Raw genomic sequence first — 19,468 nt, 5'->3', positions numbered from 1 at the left:
TTCAGGATACTCTCCCCGCCTACGTGAAACTATTTGAATGGACGGAAGTTATTGTGTTTACCTCGGGGGAGCCTATACCATTCGGCTAACTCTTCCGGAAGCGAATTGTATTTTATTTATGTACTCATAATACAACATAGCATCGAGTTACTTTAGATATCATTGAACGTTTTAGGTCTTTCTCTGCCAGGCAAAGGTAGTCGATCACAACATAGTCCATTCCAGGATATATAGTCGAGCCAAGATATCATCACCGTGAGCAAAATGGCGGGTGACAAGGTGAGCAAAGTTTGCGATCATGTTGAGTTAAAAGTTAGGTTTTGTGTGCAATGCCTAACACATATGGCACCATCATTAAGAATAATGGATCTGTTCTAAATGTTAAAGCAAATTGAGTTCAACAACACTATAACCCTTGCAGACAGATGGCCTCGGTGCTTTATGAAGAACCGGAAATCATCATTCGGTGGAAAATAAATTTCTGCCCAATTTATTTCAGGACCCTCTGTCCCAGTTAAAGGATCTGAACCACCTGAAGAACCAGCTGGAGGAGATCCAGAGGCGTGTGGAGGACGAGGTGTCCGTAGGGATCCCTCAGGTAAGTTCGTTTCATTATGCTCTTTAGTCCTCAAGTCAGTCCTATTTCATTTAGGTCTTTATTCCTAAAGTTAGTCCTATATCATTCTACTCTTTAGTCCTCAGGTCAGTCCTATTTCATAATACTCTTGGGCTCACACATGTTATGATGCGAGATCCACTGACCTGAAGTAATACATACCAAAAAAGGCATTTTGTGTGTATTACTGTGTATTGCATTGACAACATATTCAATAGATGAGGCTTAATGCTATGTTGTGTTGTGTGTGTCTGTTCCAGGGCGGCTCTCTGCTGGGTTCCCCCTTCCTGAAGGGCTTTCTGGCGGGTTACGTGGTGGCCAAGCTACGGTCCTCGGCTATCTTGGGAGTAGTGCTGGGAACCATGACTGGCATTTTCGCAGCACAGAGCTATCAAGTGCCAAACATTGAGCAGACTGTCAAAGACTATTTAAACAATCTGAAGAAAGGACCCAAGTAAACAGGATTGACAGCTGTCCGACTGTGAGATCGGGGCACGGGATTGGTCCCAGCTGCTGCTGGCTTTCCAGTGACTCGTGGGACAGAAAATAGAATTCCAACGCTACTGGTTAAACTGGGAAATGGATATTATGTTACTGCATCTGGGAATCAAAGCAAATTACCTTACTTTTTGTCTGTGTTCTTTTCTGTCGTGATCATCTCATTATTTATATGCGCGTTAAACGTTTTAAAGACACCAAAGCTTGGGACTCAGGATTTCTTTCCTTGCTTTAGTATTGCAACCTTTTAAAGGTCATTGAAGCCCTTGACTTCAAATATAGATAAAACGCACAAAAGGTTTATTCAAAGTATATTATATTTGCGATGTTATAGTGGTTACAATGTATAGCTCTATTCGAGGTACACGGATCAACGCCCTCTAAATATTAACTTGAGCCTTCATCTGCTGGCAGTAGTACTGTACTGAGGATGATTGCAATGCCCGATGTGGGGCCCCGGACCCCCCCCCGGAGGTGGAGGCTCCAGTGGGGGGTCCTCCTCACACTGATGACCCTCATCTACGGCTCCCACGCGCCGCTCATCGCCCTCACCAAGGAGGACGGCCGGGTCCCCTTCAGCCCCTCGTCCTGCGTCGTCCTGATGGAGGGGGCCAAGCTCCTGGTCGCCCTGGTCGCGCTGCTCCTGAACGGGGACGCGGCGGCCCTGGCGACGCCCCCGGCCCCGGGGCTGGTGGCTCCCTACGCCGTCCCCGCCCTGCTCTACGCGCTCAACAACAACCTGGTGGTTCTCATGCAAGCCTACATGGACCCAAGCTCGTACCAGGTCCTCAGCAACCTGAAGATCGCCTCCACCGCCTTGCTGTACTCCTTCTGCCTGGGCAGGCGGCTCCGTCCCGTCCAGTGGTCGGCCCTGGGCCTTCTCATGGGAGCCGGGGTGTGCCACAGCTACAGCAGCCTGCGTTCAGGGGAGGACCAGAGTACCTCGAGGACCAGGCTTCACATCACTGCCTGGGGCCTTTTCCTTGTGCTGCTGTACTGCTTTGTCTCCGGGCTGGCCGCCGTCTACACAGAGAGGGTGCTGAAGAGCCAGCAGCTGCCCCTCAGCCTGCAGAACCTTTATTTGTATGCGTTTGGTGTGGCTATCAATGGGGTTACCTATCTCTCCAGTGATACGGGGGAGAAAAGCTTTCTGGAGGGCTACTCGGGGGCTGTGTGGGCCATCATCGTGGGCCAGGCAGCCAACGGCCTGCTGATGTCCGTGGTGCTGAAGCACGGCAGTGGGATCACCAGACTGTTTGTCATCTCCAGCTCCATGCTGGTCAACGCGCTGCTGTCGTGGGCCTTCTTGGGGCTTGAGGTCACTCCTCTGTTCCTCCTACCTGTTACCATGACAGCCTTTGCGGCTTACTTGTATTACAAATAGTGGGTTAGCTTCATGAAGTCCCCCTATGGCATAAGGCTCGGTTTAATTTTTCCTTGCTTTACTGTGTTAAGATTCAAATTGGTGTGTGATCGTGTGTTTCTTTTTTTGTGCCTCTGAAATGTTGGTTTTGTTGTTGGTTTCAGCTAACTTTGAACATCGTGGTTGAGCTGATCATTGCGGTAGACTTGATTCTACTAAAATTAAACACCCAAGTTGTTTTTGAAAGCAAAAATAAATATCCTATTTTATGTATGTCGTACGTCTACGCTTGGTTATTATAATAATTGCAGTCATTGCCTCACAAGAGGTAAAGCAATGATAACCCAGCTGCCAATATCTAAAAGTTTTGCCTTTTTACTATTTTGTCTCCTTTGCCAAGTTGTCCAACATGCAGTGCAATTTGTTACGTAAAATGTAATTTTAAGCTATCAATGACTCAATAAAAATATTTTGCGCTTTTATCTAATTCTTTATTATGATGGAGATGCAAACTCAGCCATTGGGTCACCTCTTGTTGCCAGGGAATCCTTCAGTTCACCTAGAGCTAGGGAACAAAACAACACCCATGAGGGCAGCGTAGATGTCAGGTCGGCTCTGAAGCAGTGCTTCAAGTCCTCCACAACATAACCAACAGGACAGACCGGTCCTAAACCAGCCCCGGCCTGTTCTCAGAGGCCCTCCAGCTCACCCACGCGGTGCGTCTGGTTCTCCTCTTTGAGCTGCTGGTTCTGAGCAGAGAGGTAGACTGCGTCCTGGACAGCCTCCACCAGGAGGGACTGGTACCTCTCCTTCATGGTCCACTTCTGCTCCTCGCTCACCTGGTGGAACACCTGAAACACCTGGACAGGAAGTAGCAGATGGTGGGTGGGACTCCAAGATGAAAACAAGCTAGAAATGATTCATTCATGGGAGAAGTGTTTAGTCATTGAGCAGTAGTTGTACTGTGCAAAGTGACAGACTGATCCAGACACATGGGGTGAAGGAGCGGGGGGGGGGGGGGGGGGGGGGCTACAGGCAGTCTGCATACATTAGGGATCAAACCCAGAACCTTTGCCCCCGGAGTCAAACACCCTACCACTATCCTACCACTACACCCTCCGGCCCGGGAATGCAAGTGTAACTTCACTTGGATTAATGTGTTGATATCCTGTAGATGAACAGCTCTGCCCCCGCCCCGTCCCACCTTGAGGCTCTCCTCTCTGAAGCGCTGCATGTCCTCCAGGTGACGGCGGTGCAGGTCCTCCAGGTCAACCTCAGCCTGCCGGGCCCCAGCGCGCAGGGCCTCGAGCTGCAGCGTGAGGACCCGCCTCTCGCCCGCCACCACCAGCAGCTCCCGCTGGACGCCGTCAGCCTGGAGGGAGGGGGGGGGACCAGGGTCAGCCTGGAGGGAGGGGTGGTCAGCCTGGAGGGAGGGGGGGGGACCAGAGTCAGCCTAGAGGGAGGGGGGGTCAGCCTGGAGGGAGGGGGGACCATGGGTCAGCCTGGAGGGAGGGGGGGGGGACCAGGGGTCAGCCTGGAGGGAGGGGGGCCGGGGGTCAGCCCACCGGGGGCTCCACGCCTACAGCGGGCTCACAGTAGGCTACGAGTACGACAACACGCCAGGAGGAAGGGGGACGTTTTCAGGGTCATTGATGATATTTGCATTCATTTACATTGGCCCCCCCCCCCGACTCCCTTAATTAGCAAGGAAGAAATCTGGAGAAGGAACGCAGAGTGGGGGTCCCTCCTTCAGAGTGGGGGGGGGGGGTCCCTCCTTCAGAGTGGGGGGGGGGGGTCCCTCCTTCAGAGTGGGGGGGGGGTCCCTCCTTCAGAGTGGGGGGGGGGGTCCCTCCTTCAGAGTGGGGGGTGGGGGTCCCTCCTTCAGAGTGGGGAGGGGGGTCCCTCCTTCAGAGTGGGGGGGTGGGGGTCCCTCCTTCAGAGTGGGGGGGGGTCCCTCCTTCAGAGTGGGTGGGGGTCCCTCCTTCAGAGTGGGGGGGGGGGTCCCTCCTTCAGAGTGGGGGGGTGGGGGTCCCTCCTTCAGAGTGGGGGGTGGGGGTCCCTCCTTCAGAGTGGGGGGGGATCCCTCCTTCAGAGTGGGGGGGGGGGTCCCTCCTTCAGAGTGGGGGGGGGGGGGGTCCCTCCTTCAGAGTGGGGGGGGGGGGTCCCTCCTTCAGAGTGGGGGGTGGGGGTCCCTCCTTCAGAGTGGGGGGGGATCCCTCCTTCAGAGTGGGGGGTGGGGGTCCCTCCTTCAGAGTGGGGGGGGGGGGGTCCCTCCTTCAGAGGGGGGGATTCCTCCTTCAGAGTGGGGGGGGATCCCTCCTTCAGAGTGGGGGTCCCTCCTTCCAGGGATGACCAGAAGTGCAATGGGTGGCATAATTGACATCCATCCATCCATCCATCCATCCATCCATCCATCCATCCATCCATCCATCCATACATAAAGGGCAAAACATTTGAAATGGGTGATGGGGTGCTGGCCGGTTCCCCACAGGGCGAGTCCAGACATTCAGTCACTCAGAACCATAAATGCCAGCACCAGCATAGAAACCCGCAGTGATAATTGGACACAGAAGTATGATTTGGCCATAAGAGTTGTAGTAGAGATGTTGCTACGAAGGCAGTGCTATCCTCTCTCTAAGCTATCAACATCTGATATATTTGTGGAGCGATTTCCCTGCAGTGTGGAATCCTCTGGTGTAAAGATACCAGCATGATGGATCATGCTGTTCATGCTGCCCGTACCTTTTCCTGCTTCAGTTCTTCTTCCATCTTCTCCAGCTCCTCCTGGATTAATTTTTCATGATCCTCCTGGATTTGTCTCCGTCGTTCCAGTACACGGCCGTACTCCAGCTGAAACATTCAGGGAAGTTGGCCAAACAAAAGTCTTCAAAAGACAAGGGTGGGAAACAGTATCTATACCGAAATACAAAACAGCGTTGGTAAAACAAAACAAGAGCATTGTGTTGGATAATACATTTTGTGTGTAGAGTAAATCAATATTATATTGAAATATTGATTTGATGTTTGACTCTGTTATGCACCGGTCGAGAGGAATCCATTTTTTCCACAGACGCTGATCCGCTCTTCTTCATCTCATCGTCGAGGGATTCTCTCAGCTGTTGGATACGAGTCACCCTCTCCTGCACTTGTTCCACGCTCCCTTTGCCCTCTGCGAGGAAGAACAACACATACTAGTCATATCATCCTGTCTCCATAGCCCTACTTTAATCAGATCTTCGTAGCATGCTACCTGTGGTATGTGCCTTAATTTCCTGCCTCAACTGGTCCTGTAGATATTTAATTTGTTCCGTGGTCTCTTGGTAATCTGCACCGCGATCACCAGATGGGCGCCGTTTGTTTGTTGCAGATTGCCATTCCTGCAGCCATAAGCCACTCCAGTGAGTCAGTATGCTAGTAGTGTTGTGGTAGCAAACACGGAGTAACCACAATAACTCTCGGACAAACACCTTGATTTTGTTCTTTAACTTCTCAGACATTTCCAGCCTCTTCTCCCATGACTGATCCTTCACCATCTGGCAGAGAGGAGACATTGCCTTGTTGGGGTTGTGAAGTCAAACCAGGAAAGGTACAAGGATGAGTCCTAATACTCATAACGATCCACCCGATCACAACAAACCTGCAGGATCTTGATGAGCTCTGCGAGCCTGAGGGCGTTGTCCCTATCTTGTTCCTCTGGTGACATCATCGTTTTCCTCAGCCCCTGCATCTGAAGTCGTAGCTCTTGCTCCGTAACCCTTGGACACCAGTGGCCATAGGTTGCCGTGGTTACCAGACCCTGCACCCGTTGGGCCAGAGCTAAGGCTGAAGGAACCTCAGTATCCAGAAGAGCTGGTGGCCATAGTAAAGGTATGAAAAAAAAGAAAGAAGTCGATACGTATGTGCTCATGTTGGTCTTCAGAGAGTATATGATTGTCTGATCATTGACCTCTGACCTTGCGGAGGGATGCAATACAGAAGGCACGTCATGCCGCTCTCTCTGAGGGCGTCCGTTAGGAGAAAGGGGAGGAGGTGGTTGCTGGTTCGCGTCCCAAGCTCCATCTGCTCCACAGTCTTTACCAGTGGGCTGACTCTAATGGGAGCAGTGGTTGGTTAGCCGAGGTAAACAATGAACAACTTGTTATTTAGAGACAGCCCCCCAGGGGTCCGAGGGCCCGGCCCACCCTCTGAGGTCCGTCCTGCTCGCTCCCCCAGCCAGGCCCACCAGCTGCAGGCGGCCGCGGCTGAACTCCGGCTCCGCCCCGTCCAGGCTCAGCTCGCGCTCCGATTGGACCGAGAACAGGAAGCTACACCTGCACAGACACACACACACACACAGACACACAGACACACACAGCAACACAGACACACACAGATAGACCAACACACACACACAGAAAGACACACAGCAACACAGACACACACACACACACAGCAACACAGACACACACACACACAGAAAGACACAGACACACAGCCACACAGCCACACACACACACACACACACACACACACACACACACACACACACACACACACACACACACACACACAGATAGACACAGACACACAGATAGACACACAGATAGACACACACACACACACAGACACACACACACACAGACACAAAAACACACACACACACAGATAGACACAAAGACACACACACACTGTGTTGAACGTATTCCACGTGCACTACTACACCGAACAATGACAGTGGATTACTGAATCCACATCAAACATTACTCTGTGATCAAGCTCTCTTAGAAATCAGCTGAAGGACAGCAGACCATTTTTTAAATGCTGTCATCGTAGGACAAACCCAAGCGCCACTCAACACACTAATTATCTGTCTGCTGCTGAGTGGTAGACTACTACTCACTAGTTTAGTCTTCTTCCCGTGCACTGGTTCATAACACTAGCTGACCCATAAGGTGTGGCCCCTGGGTTCATCCTACACTGGGGCATCTGTGTATAGGGTCTACAGGGTCTGTGGATACCATACAGCATCGCCGGGTCTGTGTTAATGAACCGATTCATGGTTGGATAACCCAGAGCTTGGCTGGCTCTGTGATAATAACGGAGTGAGTGCTCTGACCTGCTGGAGACGGGGGCGGCCGTGTCCGCCAGCCTCCTCCTGCCCGTCTCGTACAGAGCGTACGCCTCCTCGGCCGAGCCCACCGTCACCTCACACACCCCGTCCACCAGGCTGACACCAAGAGAAGCAGCGGCACAAGAACAGAACGACCGGATGGTGACAAAGAGACCCATTTACATCCTCATCACGCTCCACAATGTGTGTTGCATCAAGGTGGTGTTGTATTGCGATCGGTGAGTGTGTGCGACATCACAGTCCTTCAGACCTACCATCCGAGGACAGGGTGATGAAAGGGTTTTAGATCGTGTCTTTCAAGGTTCAGGAGATCCAGAGTGCTGTCATCTGGATAAAACTATCCACAAAGTGTTAGACGTCTGAAAGCCATCTGCAGTGGAGGGTTACCTGGTGTGTTGCTGGGAGACGCACCTGAACGAAGGATACTGCATTGAACGTTGTCGATTTCACCTTTGAAATGTGGCTGAACAACATCTTCAGAACCTATGATGGAGTATGATATTAATTAGTAATTCAGTTAGAGTCTGTTCAGTCCTTTTGAATATTTATAAATTGGCACCATTTGTTTGTTACATATTTGATGATGTCATCGTCAATCGATACGCCGGATTTGCCAGTCCTGTGGATTCCACCAATCAGCAGCGTTCCAGTGTAACCGCAGGAGACCAGCTCGGCAAGAGGCTGCAGGATCTCTGGCTCAACTTGCTGCAGAACAACAGAACAACAGCGAGAAACCCCTCCAGTACAGCAGCAACCAGTCAGGAAGACTCTTTAGAGCTGTTCATATGGAGCATGTGGTCAAGTATAAATCATTGCTGGCCATGCATTATACATACCTCTAGTGTTTCCAGAGTCACAGCCTGATCAAACGAAAAAGACGATTCCTAATTTCAAAGAAGTCCAAAAAAAACATTTGAACATGAAGCTTTTCAGTGAACAAACGACTGTTGATTGATTGGAGGGGCTGGGCTGACCGGTGTACCTCTTTCCCCCCCAACATGTAGTCCACCGTACGGCCGTCCTCTCTGATGACACAACTGCTTCCAGCTGCGTCTGTTAACAACACAGGGAAATGGTGCACATTATAAAAGATTAAAGCTGAAATCCCGGAGGGGTAATGGCTCAAAGTTTCACAGATTTAACAGGAGATAAACTTACCTGGGAATTGCATGAGCACAACACCCACTTTCACCGTTGCAACACGAACAGTTTCCCCCTGTAGGGAGGGGGAAAAGCAATCAAAAAATGCTTCAGACAAATCGACTTGAATTGCAAGTTATGTCATCACACACTTGTACGTATCATATGGTGCGAATGACTGTTTTCTGTTGGTACTTACAGGTATATCCATGTTCATAACGGATAAGAGCTGTTGCCGTTGCACTACGCAGTACTGCCAGTGGCTCTGTGGGTTAATTACAAAGGTTTGAATCATTAATGACCTGGAGTCCACTTTCTGAGTAATGGGGATACAGTTACCAAAGTACGTTAAAAAACGACCCCAGCATGGCATTGGACTCCTTTTTAAAAATACTCAGTATGTTTTCCTTGAAATGTTCCTAATCTCCTATCGATTCACAACATGTTATGTAGGGTTGAAGCAAGTTATGATGTGCATTGTAATCACTTCATCATCCTTGAAAGACGACCACAGCCATAAGAGTACAAAGAGTGCTGGGAATGGCCTCGTTTCATGTGGTCAACTCTTGCATTTTCTTGCCGATGCATATGCAAAAATGAACAGCACTGAATCATCAGATGATGATTCAGTGATGATTCAGTGCTGTTCAGTGGTATTGTAGCCTTGGGAACTTCCCCAGAGAGATAGCTGTGAATGTATATGATATATCTATATAATATGGAGAAATGTACCTGTGTTACATCATGCTAGAAAACCCACAAGATAGCCAAACACTTCTTTATTTTCTTAATTAATATCATAACATATCACACTAGTTATACTTCTGTAAAAAGTTAGAGCTATTTTCATTACACTCAGCCCGTTCCACACGTACAATAACTTCTTTACTCATTCATTTATTTATTTAAAAGCTGATAAACAGGTTCCAGTTTAGGTTAACTCTTCTCTGTATGGCTGGAAATATTTGGGCACAAAGGGTTCAATAACTTGAACGCAAACCCACCGATACGAGCAGGAAAATCCAGAAATAACAGACTAGAAACAACAAGAACGGTCCACGTCATCAACAGCATTCTTCTGACAGGCCCAGGGTGGAAGGCAGTGCGTCACATGGACCATACAGCCGCCATCTTGGGGGCGTGCCCTCTTAGAACCATGAGCGGGCTAACCCCTTTCCACTGACCTTCTCAGATTACACAGCGGCTGCATACGTGGACTGACATTGAGGGCGTCTGTGCGTAATGGTGCCTCACTGTGGGGCCACTCTCGTCTACACCTGCTCCTCTGATTGGGGCTCAGACAGGCCAGAGCTCTGAGCTCAGGGGGGCCGGGGTTCCGGGGGTCCGGGGGTACGCCATCTGAGGGCTGGGAGGGAGGAGGGGTCGAGAGGAAGAAGGAGGAGGCAGAGCAGTGTTCCTCCGGTGGAGGTCCTGTGAGATGTTGCAGGGGTTACTGTGAATACTTTACACTAAGTGGGTGGTTATTGTTATATTGGGTATGATCAATTGTAAATCTTTCCAATAAGAGGATACCGCTTTAACTTTAGAGGGGGTTTACAACAATAGGAACCACTGAGGTAGACTTTAAGGAAACGTTATTGTCTGCTGTGACAGACTGGGAGCTCTTGAGAGAATAGTGTAGATTCCCTTTATTATCCTCCCACAGAGGAGCCGTGTGGACGGGGGCCAGTGTCTGCGGGATTGGATGAACAGCACAGCAGCTTCCCCTTCATTCTGATAGAGACACGGTGACCTTGAGTGACGGCGAGCTTCTGTGCACTGCATGTCTCCAGGGTAAAGTTAACATGAACCCATTCATTATATTGATTGCACCATCGACACTGTCCTCTAAACACTCCCACCACTATTGCAAATCAAATCCGGAAGGTCGGGTAAATCCACATCCTACACCCGATCCCTCTCCCATTAGCAACTGGGTTCTATCCTGTTACATGGACTGCTCAGTCACTACCCTTCTGAAGAGGCATTAGCTGAAACACTGGAGGGCAATGTAGCCTCGCACATGTCTCTCTGGTTTGGGAACGGGGGGGTGGCCATCGGGAGCTCAGCAAATCAGCACATCCGGCATTCCAACTCCTGAGGCAGAAAGGGGTTGGTTAGGGTTAGGGGGTTAACCCTGCCCAGGGGCTGCCCAGGTGTGGCGTCTCTGTGGGTTAAGTTAGGGTTATAGGGTTGGGGTTAACCCTAGCCCTATAGCTCATCAGCTGCCCCCGTGGCGTCTCTGTGGGTTAGGTTAGGGTTATAGGGTTGGGGTTAACCCTAGCCCTATAGCTCATCAGCTGCCCCCGTGGCGTCTCTGTGGGTTAAGGTTAGGGTTATAGGGTTGGGGTTAACCCTAGCCCTATAGCTCATCAGCTGCCCCCGTGGCGTCTCTGTGGGTAAAGGTTAGGGTTATAGGGTTGGGGTTAACCCTAGCCCTATAGCTCATCAGCTGCCCCCGTGGCGTCTCTGTGGGTTAGGTTAGGGTTATAGGGTTGGGGTTAACCCTAGCCCTATAGCTCATCAGCTGCCCCCGTGGCGTCTCTGTGGGTTAAGTTAGGGTTATAGGGTTGGGGTTAACCCTAGCCCTATAGCTCATCAGCTGCCCCCGTGGCGTCTCTGTGGGTTAAGTTAGGGTTATAGGGTTGGGGTTAACCCTAGCCCTATAGCTCATCAGCTGCCCCCGTGGCGTCTCTGTGGGTTAAGTTAGGGTTATAGGGTTGGGGTTAACCCTAGCCCTATAGCTCATCAGCTGCCCCCGTGGCGTCTCTGTGGGTTAGGTTAGGGTTATAGGGTTGGGGTTAACCCTAGCCCTATAGCTCATCAGCTGCCCCCGTGGCGTCTCTGTGGGTAAAGGTTAGGGTTATAGGGTTGGGGTTAACCCTAGCCCTATAGCTCATCAGCTGCCCCCGTGGCGTCTCTGTGGGTTAAGTTAGGGTTATAGGGTTGGGGTTAACCCTAGCCCTATAGCTCATCAGCTGCCCCCGTGGCGTCTCTGTGGGTTAAGGTTAGGGTTATAGGGTTGGGGTTAACCCTAGCCTTATAGCTCGGTACCTCCCACTCACTCGTTCTGCTCCATCTGTTCCTTCAGGCTCTGCAGGTCGGGCTCTGAAGGACTGATTGAACGGGGGAAACTGGGAATACTGCTGAAGGAACGGAAATTAACTGTGATTTACTGAGCACACGTCAACGTCCATTTATTAATGAGCTTCATGGCCCAAATACCCCAGCTCCACAAGCGGTGTGTGCTGGCATTCGGACGGACCGTTGACGCTTCTGTACAGAAGGAGCTTTTCCATGTGCTTTTCCTCACTGACATCCGCAACGTCTTCCCGTTTGGGAAACCTGTCATTACAAGTACAATAATGATAAATGACATTATAAGGAGATATGATAAATTATACAAACGACATCACTTTGAAGACACTGTGAATCAGGGTACTCGTTCCCATGTTGTGACATTTACACGAAGCGTCGAGGATGTCTTGACAGTGTTACTGTTTTCATCATTGAGAAGTGACATGCCGCTCATTCATACAGATCTACCAGTTCCCTTAGTTAAAAAACGAAACGTTCAAAGAGAAGCAATCTTGTACACAAGATGAACATGAACATGGATTGGCAGCTCCACAAAGTATCAAAGCCTAGTGTACAATTCCCTCCTAGCCAGCCTGTTAGGATGTGTTTTTCATTTCACTCCTACTACCTGAAAACGGGTTGCCCCCTCCTGTTGTTAAGTCCCTCTGATCCTTATTCTCCTTCATGGAGACTGGTTCGTTCATCACAGCCACAGGCAGGCCAGGGTTACCCGTGCATCAAACACATGACTGTTGGAGCTTATTGTCAGACAGACGACGACAACGGGGGGAAAGAGGGAGCCTCCACACCCTCACCCCTAACAATGGTACCGAGGAAAACCAACAATTGTTGGGAGAAGCAAATTAGAAAGGGAAGTAGTCCTATCGCGTTATTACAATTAATTATAGTGATTTTTTATCAGGCCACTTGAAAACCAACGTCGGAGTGAAGTGTTTTCATTTGTCATGGACGGATTAGAAAAGGCCATTGGGTTTTATGAGATACTCTACATGAATATCATAATTGGATTTAACCACATTATAATTTCCAAACCAAATAGGCCTGCATTGTTAGAGTGAAACCACAGGAAACCCGTTAAGAACGATCTACGGTTAATTTTATCACTGAGATTTGTCTCTGAAGATGAATTTGCATCATAGTTTTTCCAATTAAAAGGGGAACTACATTAAGTGGTCAATTCCTTTTTCAATAGACAACACCGGTCAGACTAACAATACCCAATACTATTTAAAATGATAAACATCCAACAATGCAATAACAGAAATAGAATTCGCTGTAGGTTAAATATAAATTGATTAATAATTGTCTGTTTTTAGCCCTTGTTGACGCACTCAAAGAAAGGACCAACTGACTGGTACATTTTATTTTAAAGTTCCTTCTGCTTTGTTTGTTTGGGTGCAAACAAGTGCATATAATCTAATGGAGTCTAAATAAGTAACCTATCAAATTACTGTTGCAACATGAAATTCCATTGAAACAAAGTAGGAGAAAGGACAGACCCACAATTTGTACGGACGTTCATCTAACAAATGCTGCACTGCTATTGGCCGACTGAGCAACGTGTTGCTAGAGGCCGACTCCGACCGAATGGAATCTATATCAGCAGTGTAGGTACGGTGCCAAGCGTACAAGACACACAGGCTGTGAAAGAAGACTGCTATTGGTTGAAGCCACAGGGGAGCCATGCATCAGCTTGGCCCAGCTTCAGAGGGCAGCGTCCGAGGGGTCAGGGAGGAAGCAGCCCTCTAAGCACGCTATGAAGAGTTCTGCACAACGCTGACCTGAATCCCTCGAAGAGGAGAGCTGGAACGCAGTCAGGCACCACGTCACAGCCCTCCCTGAAGTCTGATGGGGGGCTTAGTGTGGGGGAAAGCTAACAACATGCTGGATGAATCACAAGAAGAGGAGAGCTGGAACGCAGTCAGGCACCACGTCACAGCCCTCCCTGAAGCCTGATGGGGGGCTATCGATTTAAAAAAGAGGAGTGTGGGTTACAACATGCTGGATGAATCACAAGAAGCCCGGTTTAGAAACTCTAGAGAAAGTTCACTTCTCTGCAATTTGATGAACCAGAAACAGCAAGGGAGGGGAAGTGCGGTCTACAACAGCAGACAGGCAGTATGGTCTACAACAGCAGACAGACAGGCAGTACGGTCTACAACAGACAGGCAGTATGGTCTACAACAGACAGGCAGTATGGTCTACAACAGCGGACAGACAGGCAGTACGGTCTACAACAGCAGACAGGCAGTATGGTCTACAACAGCAGACAGACAGGCAGTACGGTCTACAACAGCAGACAGGCAGTACGGTCTACAACAGCAGACAGACAGGCAGTACGGTCTACAACAGCAGACAGGCAGTATGGTCTACAACAGCAGACAGGCAGTACGGTCTACAACAGACAGGCAGTACGGTCTACAACAGGCAGACAGGCAGTACGGTCTACAACAACAGACAGGCAGTACGGTCTACAACAACAGACAGGCAGTACGGTCTACAACAGACAGGCAGTACGGTCTACAACAACAGACAGGCAGTACGGTCTCAGCAGACAGACAGGCAGTACGGTCTACAACAGCAGACAGGCAGTACGGTCTACAACAGACAGACAGGACAGTCTCAGCAGACAGACAGGCAGTACGGTCTACAACAACAGACAGACAGGCAGTACGGTCTACAACAGACAGACAGGCAGTACGGTCAACAACAGACAGGCAGTACGGTCTACAACAGACAGACAGGCAGTACAGTCTCAGCAGACAGACAGGCAGTACGGTCTACAACAACAGACAGACAGGCAGTACGGTCTCAGCAGACAGACAGGCAGTACGGTCTACAACAACAGACAGGCAGTACGGTCTACAACAGACAGACAGGCAGTATAGTCTCAGCAGACAGACAGGCAGTACGGTCTACAACAACAGACAGGCAGTACGGTCTACAACAGACAGGCCGTACGGTCTACAACAGACAGGCAGTACGGTCTACAACAGACAGGCAGTACGGTCTACAACAGACAGACAGGCAGTACGGTCTACAACAACAGACAGGCAGTACGGTCTACAACAGCAGACAGACAGGAAGTACGGTCTACAACAGACAGGAAGTACGGTCTACAACAGACAGACAGGCAGTACGGTCTACAACAGACAGGCAGTACGGTCTACAACAGACAGGCAGTACGGTCTACAACAGACAGACAGGCAGTATGGTCTCAGCAGACAGACAGGCAGTACGGTCTACAACAACAGACAGGCAGTATGGTCTCAACAGACAGGCAGGCAGTACGGTCTACAACAGACAGACAGGCAGTACGGTCAACAACAGCAGACAGGCAGTACGGTCTACAACAGCAGACAGACAGGCAGTACGGTCTACAACAGACAGACAGGCAGTACGGTCTACAACAGACAGGCAGTACGGTCAACAACAGACAGACAGGCAGTACGGTCTACAACAGCAGACAGACAGTACAGTCTCAGCAGACAGACAAACAGGCAGTACGGTCTACAACAGACAGACAGGCAGTACGGTCTCAGCAGACAGACAGGCAGTACGGTCTACAACAGACAGACAGGCAGTACGGTCTACAACAGACAGACAGGCAGTACGGTCTACAACAGCAGACAGACAGTACAGTCTCAGCAGACAGACAGGCAGTACGGTCTACAACAGACAGACAGGCAGTACGGTCTACAACAGACAAGACAGGCAGTACAGTCTCAGCAGACAGACAGGCTGTACGGTCTACAAGAGACAGGCCGTACGGTCTACAACAGACAGGCAGTACGGTCTACAACAGACAGGCAGTACGGTCTACAACAGACAGGCCGTACGGTCTACAACAGACAGGCAGTACGGTCTACAACAGACAGACAGGCAGTACGGTCTACAACAGACAGACAGGCAGTACAGTCTCAGCAGACAGGCAGTAGTCTCAGCAGACAGACAGGCAGTACGGTCTACAACAGACAGGCCGTACGGTCTACAACAGACAGACAGGCAGTATGGTCTACAACAGACAGACAGGCAGTACGGTCTACAACAGACAGGCAGTACGGTCTACAACAGACAGGCCGTACGGTCTACAACAGACAGACAGGCAGTATGGTCTCAACAGACAGGCAGTACAGTCTCAGCAGACAGGCAGTACGGTCTACAACAGACAGACAGGCAGTATGTTCTACAACAGACAGACAGGCAGTATGGTCTACAACAGACAGACAGGCAGTACGGTCTACAACAGCAGACAGGCAGTATGGTCTACAACAGACAGACAGGCAGTACGGTCTACAACAGACAGACAGGCAGTATGATCTCAACAGACAGGCAGTACAGTCTCAGCAGACAGACAGGCAGTACGGTCTACAACAGACAGACAGGCCGTACGGTCTACAACAGACAGACAGGCAGTATGGTCTCAACAGACAGGCAGTATGGTCTCAACAGACAGGCAGTACGGTCTACAACAGACAGACAGGCAGTACGGTCTCAACAGACAGGCAGTACAGTCTGCAACAGACAGGCCGTAGGGTCTACAACAGACAGACAGGCAGTACGGTCTACAACAGACAGACAGGCCGTACGGTCTCAACAGACAGGCAGTATGGTCTACAACAGACAGACAGGCAGTACGGTCTACAACAGACAGACAGGCAGTATGGTCTCAACAGACAGGCAGTACGGTCTACAACAGACAGGCAGTACAGTCTGCAACAGACAGGCAGTACGGTCTGCAAGGTAAGGTAAGGTGTCCATGGCAAGCTCAGATCTTAGTCGCGTGATAAGATATGGCACCATTTGAAAACGATTAGTCATTGCAGCATGGGTACAACTTTAGGATTTGTTTTAGAAAACTTAATGAGGTAATATTTAATTTTAATTTGTTAGCCATGAATACCTCAATACATTTGCAAGGCCCCATTTGCTGTGCTCAAACAGCAATGATCAGATGACAGTGTGTGTATAATTGCAGGAGGAAAGCATCCAAAAAAAGAAGAAAAAAGCAATTACTGAAAAATACAGTGGTGTTTTATTTGCAAATTAAAAAGCACCGACAATATTAGTTACACTGTAAAAATTATCGACAACAATTACAAATCTGTATCATACAGTCCATACTGGGATTAGTACCATCGTTGCTGTTATGCATTTGTATCACTTTAATACTTTATAAGGAGAGATCCGGTAGCACTGTACAACAGTTGGCAGTGAGTGGATGTGAGCCGGGGTGGTCATTTCAACGCACGCGGTAATGGACCCAACACGCCCTCGCCCTTTAATACAGCGCTGACCGTTCACACCGGGGAGTTGATCGGGCACGGCGGCCCACAGAACACATTCATTAACTCGGGATACCAACCATTGCATATTATGTACAATACAAAGGAAGGAAATGAAAGGACAAATATGTGCATTGTTATTCCGTCGGGTACGCTGTACACAACTATTGCGGTGAGAGCAGCTCCTCTACGTCGAGGCATTGCATCTTGTTGTTCGAGGCGGTACCTCCGCGCTGACTTCACTTCTGGCCCTCCCGAAAAAATTTAATAATAAAAACCCAATTTGTTGAAATTAACCATGGCTGTATGGGGCAACATGTACGCGTTTCCTAAATTAAACCGTGTATGGACAGCATGGAGCCGTATGCACATCCCAGCTCATCTCTCCCAGACCGTTAACATAGCTAGCTAGGGTTATCTTCACAGACAGCATCAGCGTCCACTCTGAGTGTGCTTCCCGTTACCAGAGAGCTTTAAATATTGTGCTTTCATCGTTTTGTCAGTTACCGTCTTTAGCCAATTCCGTGGTCATGAAAATGACTAAAGGGAAAGTCAAAGCAACAGTTTAACCCATCGAGGCAAGGACACACCTAGTCCCTTGTTCGCTGAATCATGTATGGTACATTCTACAACAATGTGTCACCAACATCATAGAAAAGTTATTACAAATAAACTCTGAGTAAAAAAAAAAAAAATTCTATCATAAAAAAAAAAAAAAAGGAAATAAAACCAACAACGACCAAACAAACTAAAGTTTTATCTGATGTCCACATGGTAATGTTTTATTCAGGATTCCGTCGTCCTGGCACTTGTATTTGCAATAACTAGAATTCTATCAAGGCAACCAATCCCAGCCAATCGCCAGCTGTCTCGGGCTCCTCCCACATGTCCTCAACCAACGGCATCTTTAACTCCTGCCCCACCCCCTCTCCTCTCCTCCAATCACAGCCCACACCCATGTCTGTACTTTATGCGTTGCTCGCATCTGTTCCAAATGTGACACAAAACCCAATGGAGAGAGAGTGGGAGGCGTCTGTCGGTCGGTTCAGGGGTCAGGGGTCATGACACCGACCTCGGCCTCCGCCCATCTCCACGCTGGCCCCCCCCACACCCGCTCAGTCCGGCTCCTCCTTGCTTTGATTCCTTGAGACAGTGACCAGGAGAAGGCCTGACGCACCATACGATGGTCAGGTTAGTGGTTTTACGTGTGTGTGTGTGTGTGTGTGTGTGTGTGTGTGTGTGTGTGTGTGTGTGTGTTGGGGGAAGTTCCCATGATTCACTGTCTTCCTCTGTGTGTCTCGGGGACTTTTCAGAGTCGTAGAGGTACAGTCCTGCTCCAGGTCCAGGTCCTGCTCCAGGTCCTGCTCCTGCTCCAGGTCCTGCTCCAGACCCTGTCCCCCCTCATCCCAGAACAGGGTCCTCGCTGCTGAACTAAACAGCTGTCAGCTGTAGCTCTCCCCCCGCTCGCCGCTCCGATCTCAGCCACCGAATCTGAAGTGTCCATCGGGGGGGGGGGGCTTATGGCTGGGCGCTGGTCCATCTCCATCCTCTTCAGGACCACCTCCTCCACGGGGAGGTGGGGGGGGGGCTTCAAGAGGGGAGGGAAGGGGCCGCCCCCCCTCCAGGGGGGGCACCGCAGCGAGGCCGCCGGCGGAGAGGGAGGGGGGCTGCTACCTGCTGTGGACCAGCTCCTCTCTGAGCCAGCTGGGCAGCGGCTGGCCCATCCGGTACAGCAGCTTGGACAGCTCTATGTTGTGGTCCCGGTAGTACTCCCTGAGGAACGCCTGGGACTGAGGAGAGCCAAGCGTCAAATCACCCCCATTACAGTGGAATGCCTCGTTTGTGCCCCAATTAAAATGTGTATGTTACATTAAAATGACACACACACAGAGAGAGAGAGAGAGAGAGAGAGAGAGAGAGAGAGAGAGAGAGAGAGAGAGAGAGAGAGAGAGAGAGAGAGAGAGAGAGAGAGAGAGAGAGAGAGAGAGAGAGAGAGAGAGAGAGAGAGAGAGAGAGAGAGAGAGAGAGAGAGAGATCAGGAGTGGTGAGCGTACCTCAGGGGTCATGTCGGGGTACCGCCGGCCCTTGCTCTTCCCCAGACACTTGGTCTTCCCTCCCTCCAGCAGCTGACACCAGAAGCCCTTCTTGGGGTCAAACCTGTTGCACACAGAAACACATTCCAGACGTTTGTACCCTTCAATCAGCATCACCTAACCAATAAAATAAAATCGGCCGATACGATACTGAAAGAAAAAAAATTAAAAAAAAAAAAAAAAAAATTATTGGCCCTTGGGGACGGATAAAGGGATTAGAATTTAATTGAATAAACGTCATCAACGCAAATATCGGCCGATTAT

At 49.9% G+C, this 19,468-nt stretch overlaps 4 protein-coding genes across 5 annotated transcripts in view; 2 read left to right on the top strand and 2 right to left on the bottom strand.

Annotated features, from left to right (window-relative positions):
- The first annotated feature begins 80 nt into the window (after positions 1-80).
- On the top strand, positions 81-1,241 carry LOC132466249 (SLC35A4 upstream open reading frame protein). Its single transcript, XM_060063343.1, has 3 exons — positions 81-279; positions 500-598; positions 877-1,241. The coding sequence occupies exons 1-3, from the start codon at positions 265-267 to the stop codon at positions 1,072-1,074; spliced, it is 312 nt and encodes a 103-aa protein (XP_059919326.1). The 5' UTR covers positions 81-264; the 3' UTR covers positions 1,075-1,241.
- Positions 1,242-1,544: 303 nt separating this feature from the next.
- slc35a4 (solute carrier family 35 member A4) lies at positions 1,545-2,959 on the top strand. The gene has a single exon (XM_060063342.1). It carries the CDS (start codon positions 1,545-1,547, stop codon positions 2,496-2,498), a length of 954 nt encoding a protein of 317 aa, XP_059919325.1. The 3' UTR covers positions 2,499-2,959.
- si:dkey-201i24.3 (kinesin-like protein KIF15) lies at positions 2,730-10,364 on the bottom strand. Of its 2 annotated transcripts, XM_060063340.1 has the most exons (19): positions 9,732-10,364; positions 8,927-8,992; positions 8,746-8,803; positions 8,570-8,640; positions 8,424-8,471; positions 8,161-8,292; positions 7,999-8,070; positions 7,842-7,924; positions 7,573-7,683; positions 6,659-6,787; positions 6,431-6,567; positions 6,115-6,326; positions 5,946-6,010; positions 5,728-5,858; positions 5,519-5,646; positions 5,220-5,327; positions 3,682-3,879; positions 3,187-3,337; positions 2,730-3,042 (listed from the first exon to the last, which is right to left on the bottom strand). In XM_060063340.1, exons 2-19 carry the CDS (start codon positions 8,942-8,944, stop codon positions 2,972-2,974), a joined length of 1,923 nt encoding a protein of 640 aa, XP_059919323.1. In that variant the 5' UTR covers positions 8,945-8,992; positions 9,732-10,364; the 3' UTR covers positions 2,730-2,971. The 2 variants fall into 2 exon arrangements, with proteins under 2 accessions (XP_059919323.1, XP_059919322.1); XM_060063339.1 differs by lacking the exon at positions 2,730-3,042 and having other exon boundaries at positions 3,194-3,879; positions 9,912-10,364.
- A 6,474-nt stretch (positions 10,365-16,838) lies between these two features.
- Positions 16,839-19,468, bottom strand: part of LOC132466243 (bifunctional heparan sulfate N-deacetylase/N-sulfotransferase 1-like) — a 19,024-nt gene continuing 16,394 nt past the window's right edge. Inside the window, 3 exon segments of the mRNA XM_060063334.1 lie at positions 16,839-18,700; positions 18,744-18,901; positions 19,166-19,268. Coding sequence (XP_059919317.1) covers positions 18,782-18,901; positions 19,166-19,268 — 223 coding nt within the window. The 3' untranslated portion in view covers positions 16,839-18,700; positions 18,744-18,781.

This window comes from Gadus macrocephalus, chromosome 10 (genome assembly GCF_031168955.1).
Source record: "Gadus macrocephalus chromosome 10, ASM3116895v1".
In the NCBI taxonomy this organism is placed as follows: domain Eukaryota; kingdom Metazoa; phylum Chordata; class Actinopteri; order Gadiformes; family Gadidae; genus Gadus; species Gadus macrocephalus.
Note: the sequence above shows the minus strand (reverse complement) of the source record. Positions and strands in the feature narration are given on the sequence as shown.

What these genes read in the sequence shown, in the direction of transcription:
- si:dkey-201i24.3 (XM_060063339.1), bottom strand. An exon ending in TGTGCTCATGCAATTCCCAG is followed by an intron (nt 8,641 to 8,745) that starts GTAAGTTTATCT and finishes TGTTGTTAACAG; the next exon opens with ACGCAGCTGGAAGCAGTTGT. An exon ending in AAGTTAAAGAACAAAATCAA is followed by an intron (nt 5,859 to 5,945) that starts GGTGTTTGTCCG and finishes TGGCTTATGGCT; the next exon opens with GCAGGAATGGCAATCTGCAA.
- LOC132466249 (XM_060063343.1), top strand. An exon ending in TGTCCGTAGGGATCCCTCAG is followed by an intron (nt 599 to 876) that starts GTAAGTTCGTTT and finishes TGTCTGTTCCAG; the next exon opens with GGCGGCTCTCTGCTGGGTTC.
- slc35a4 (XM_060063342.1), top strand. Translation starts at nt 1,545, where the DNA reads ATGATTGCAATGCCCGATGTGGGGCCCCGGACCCCCCCCCGGAGGTGG.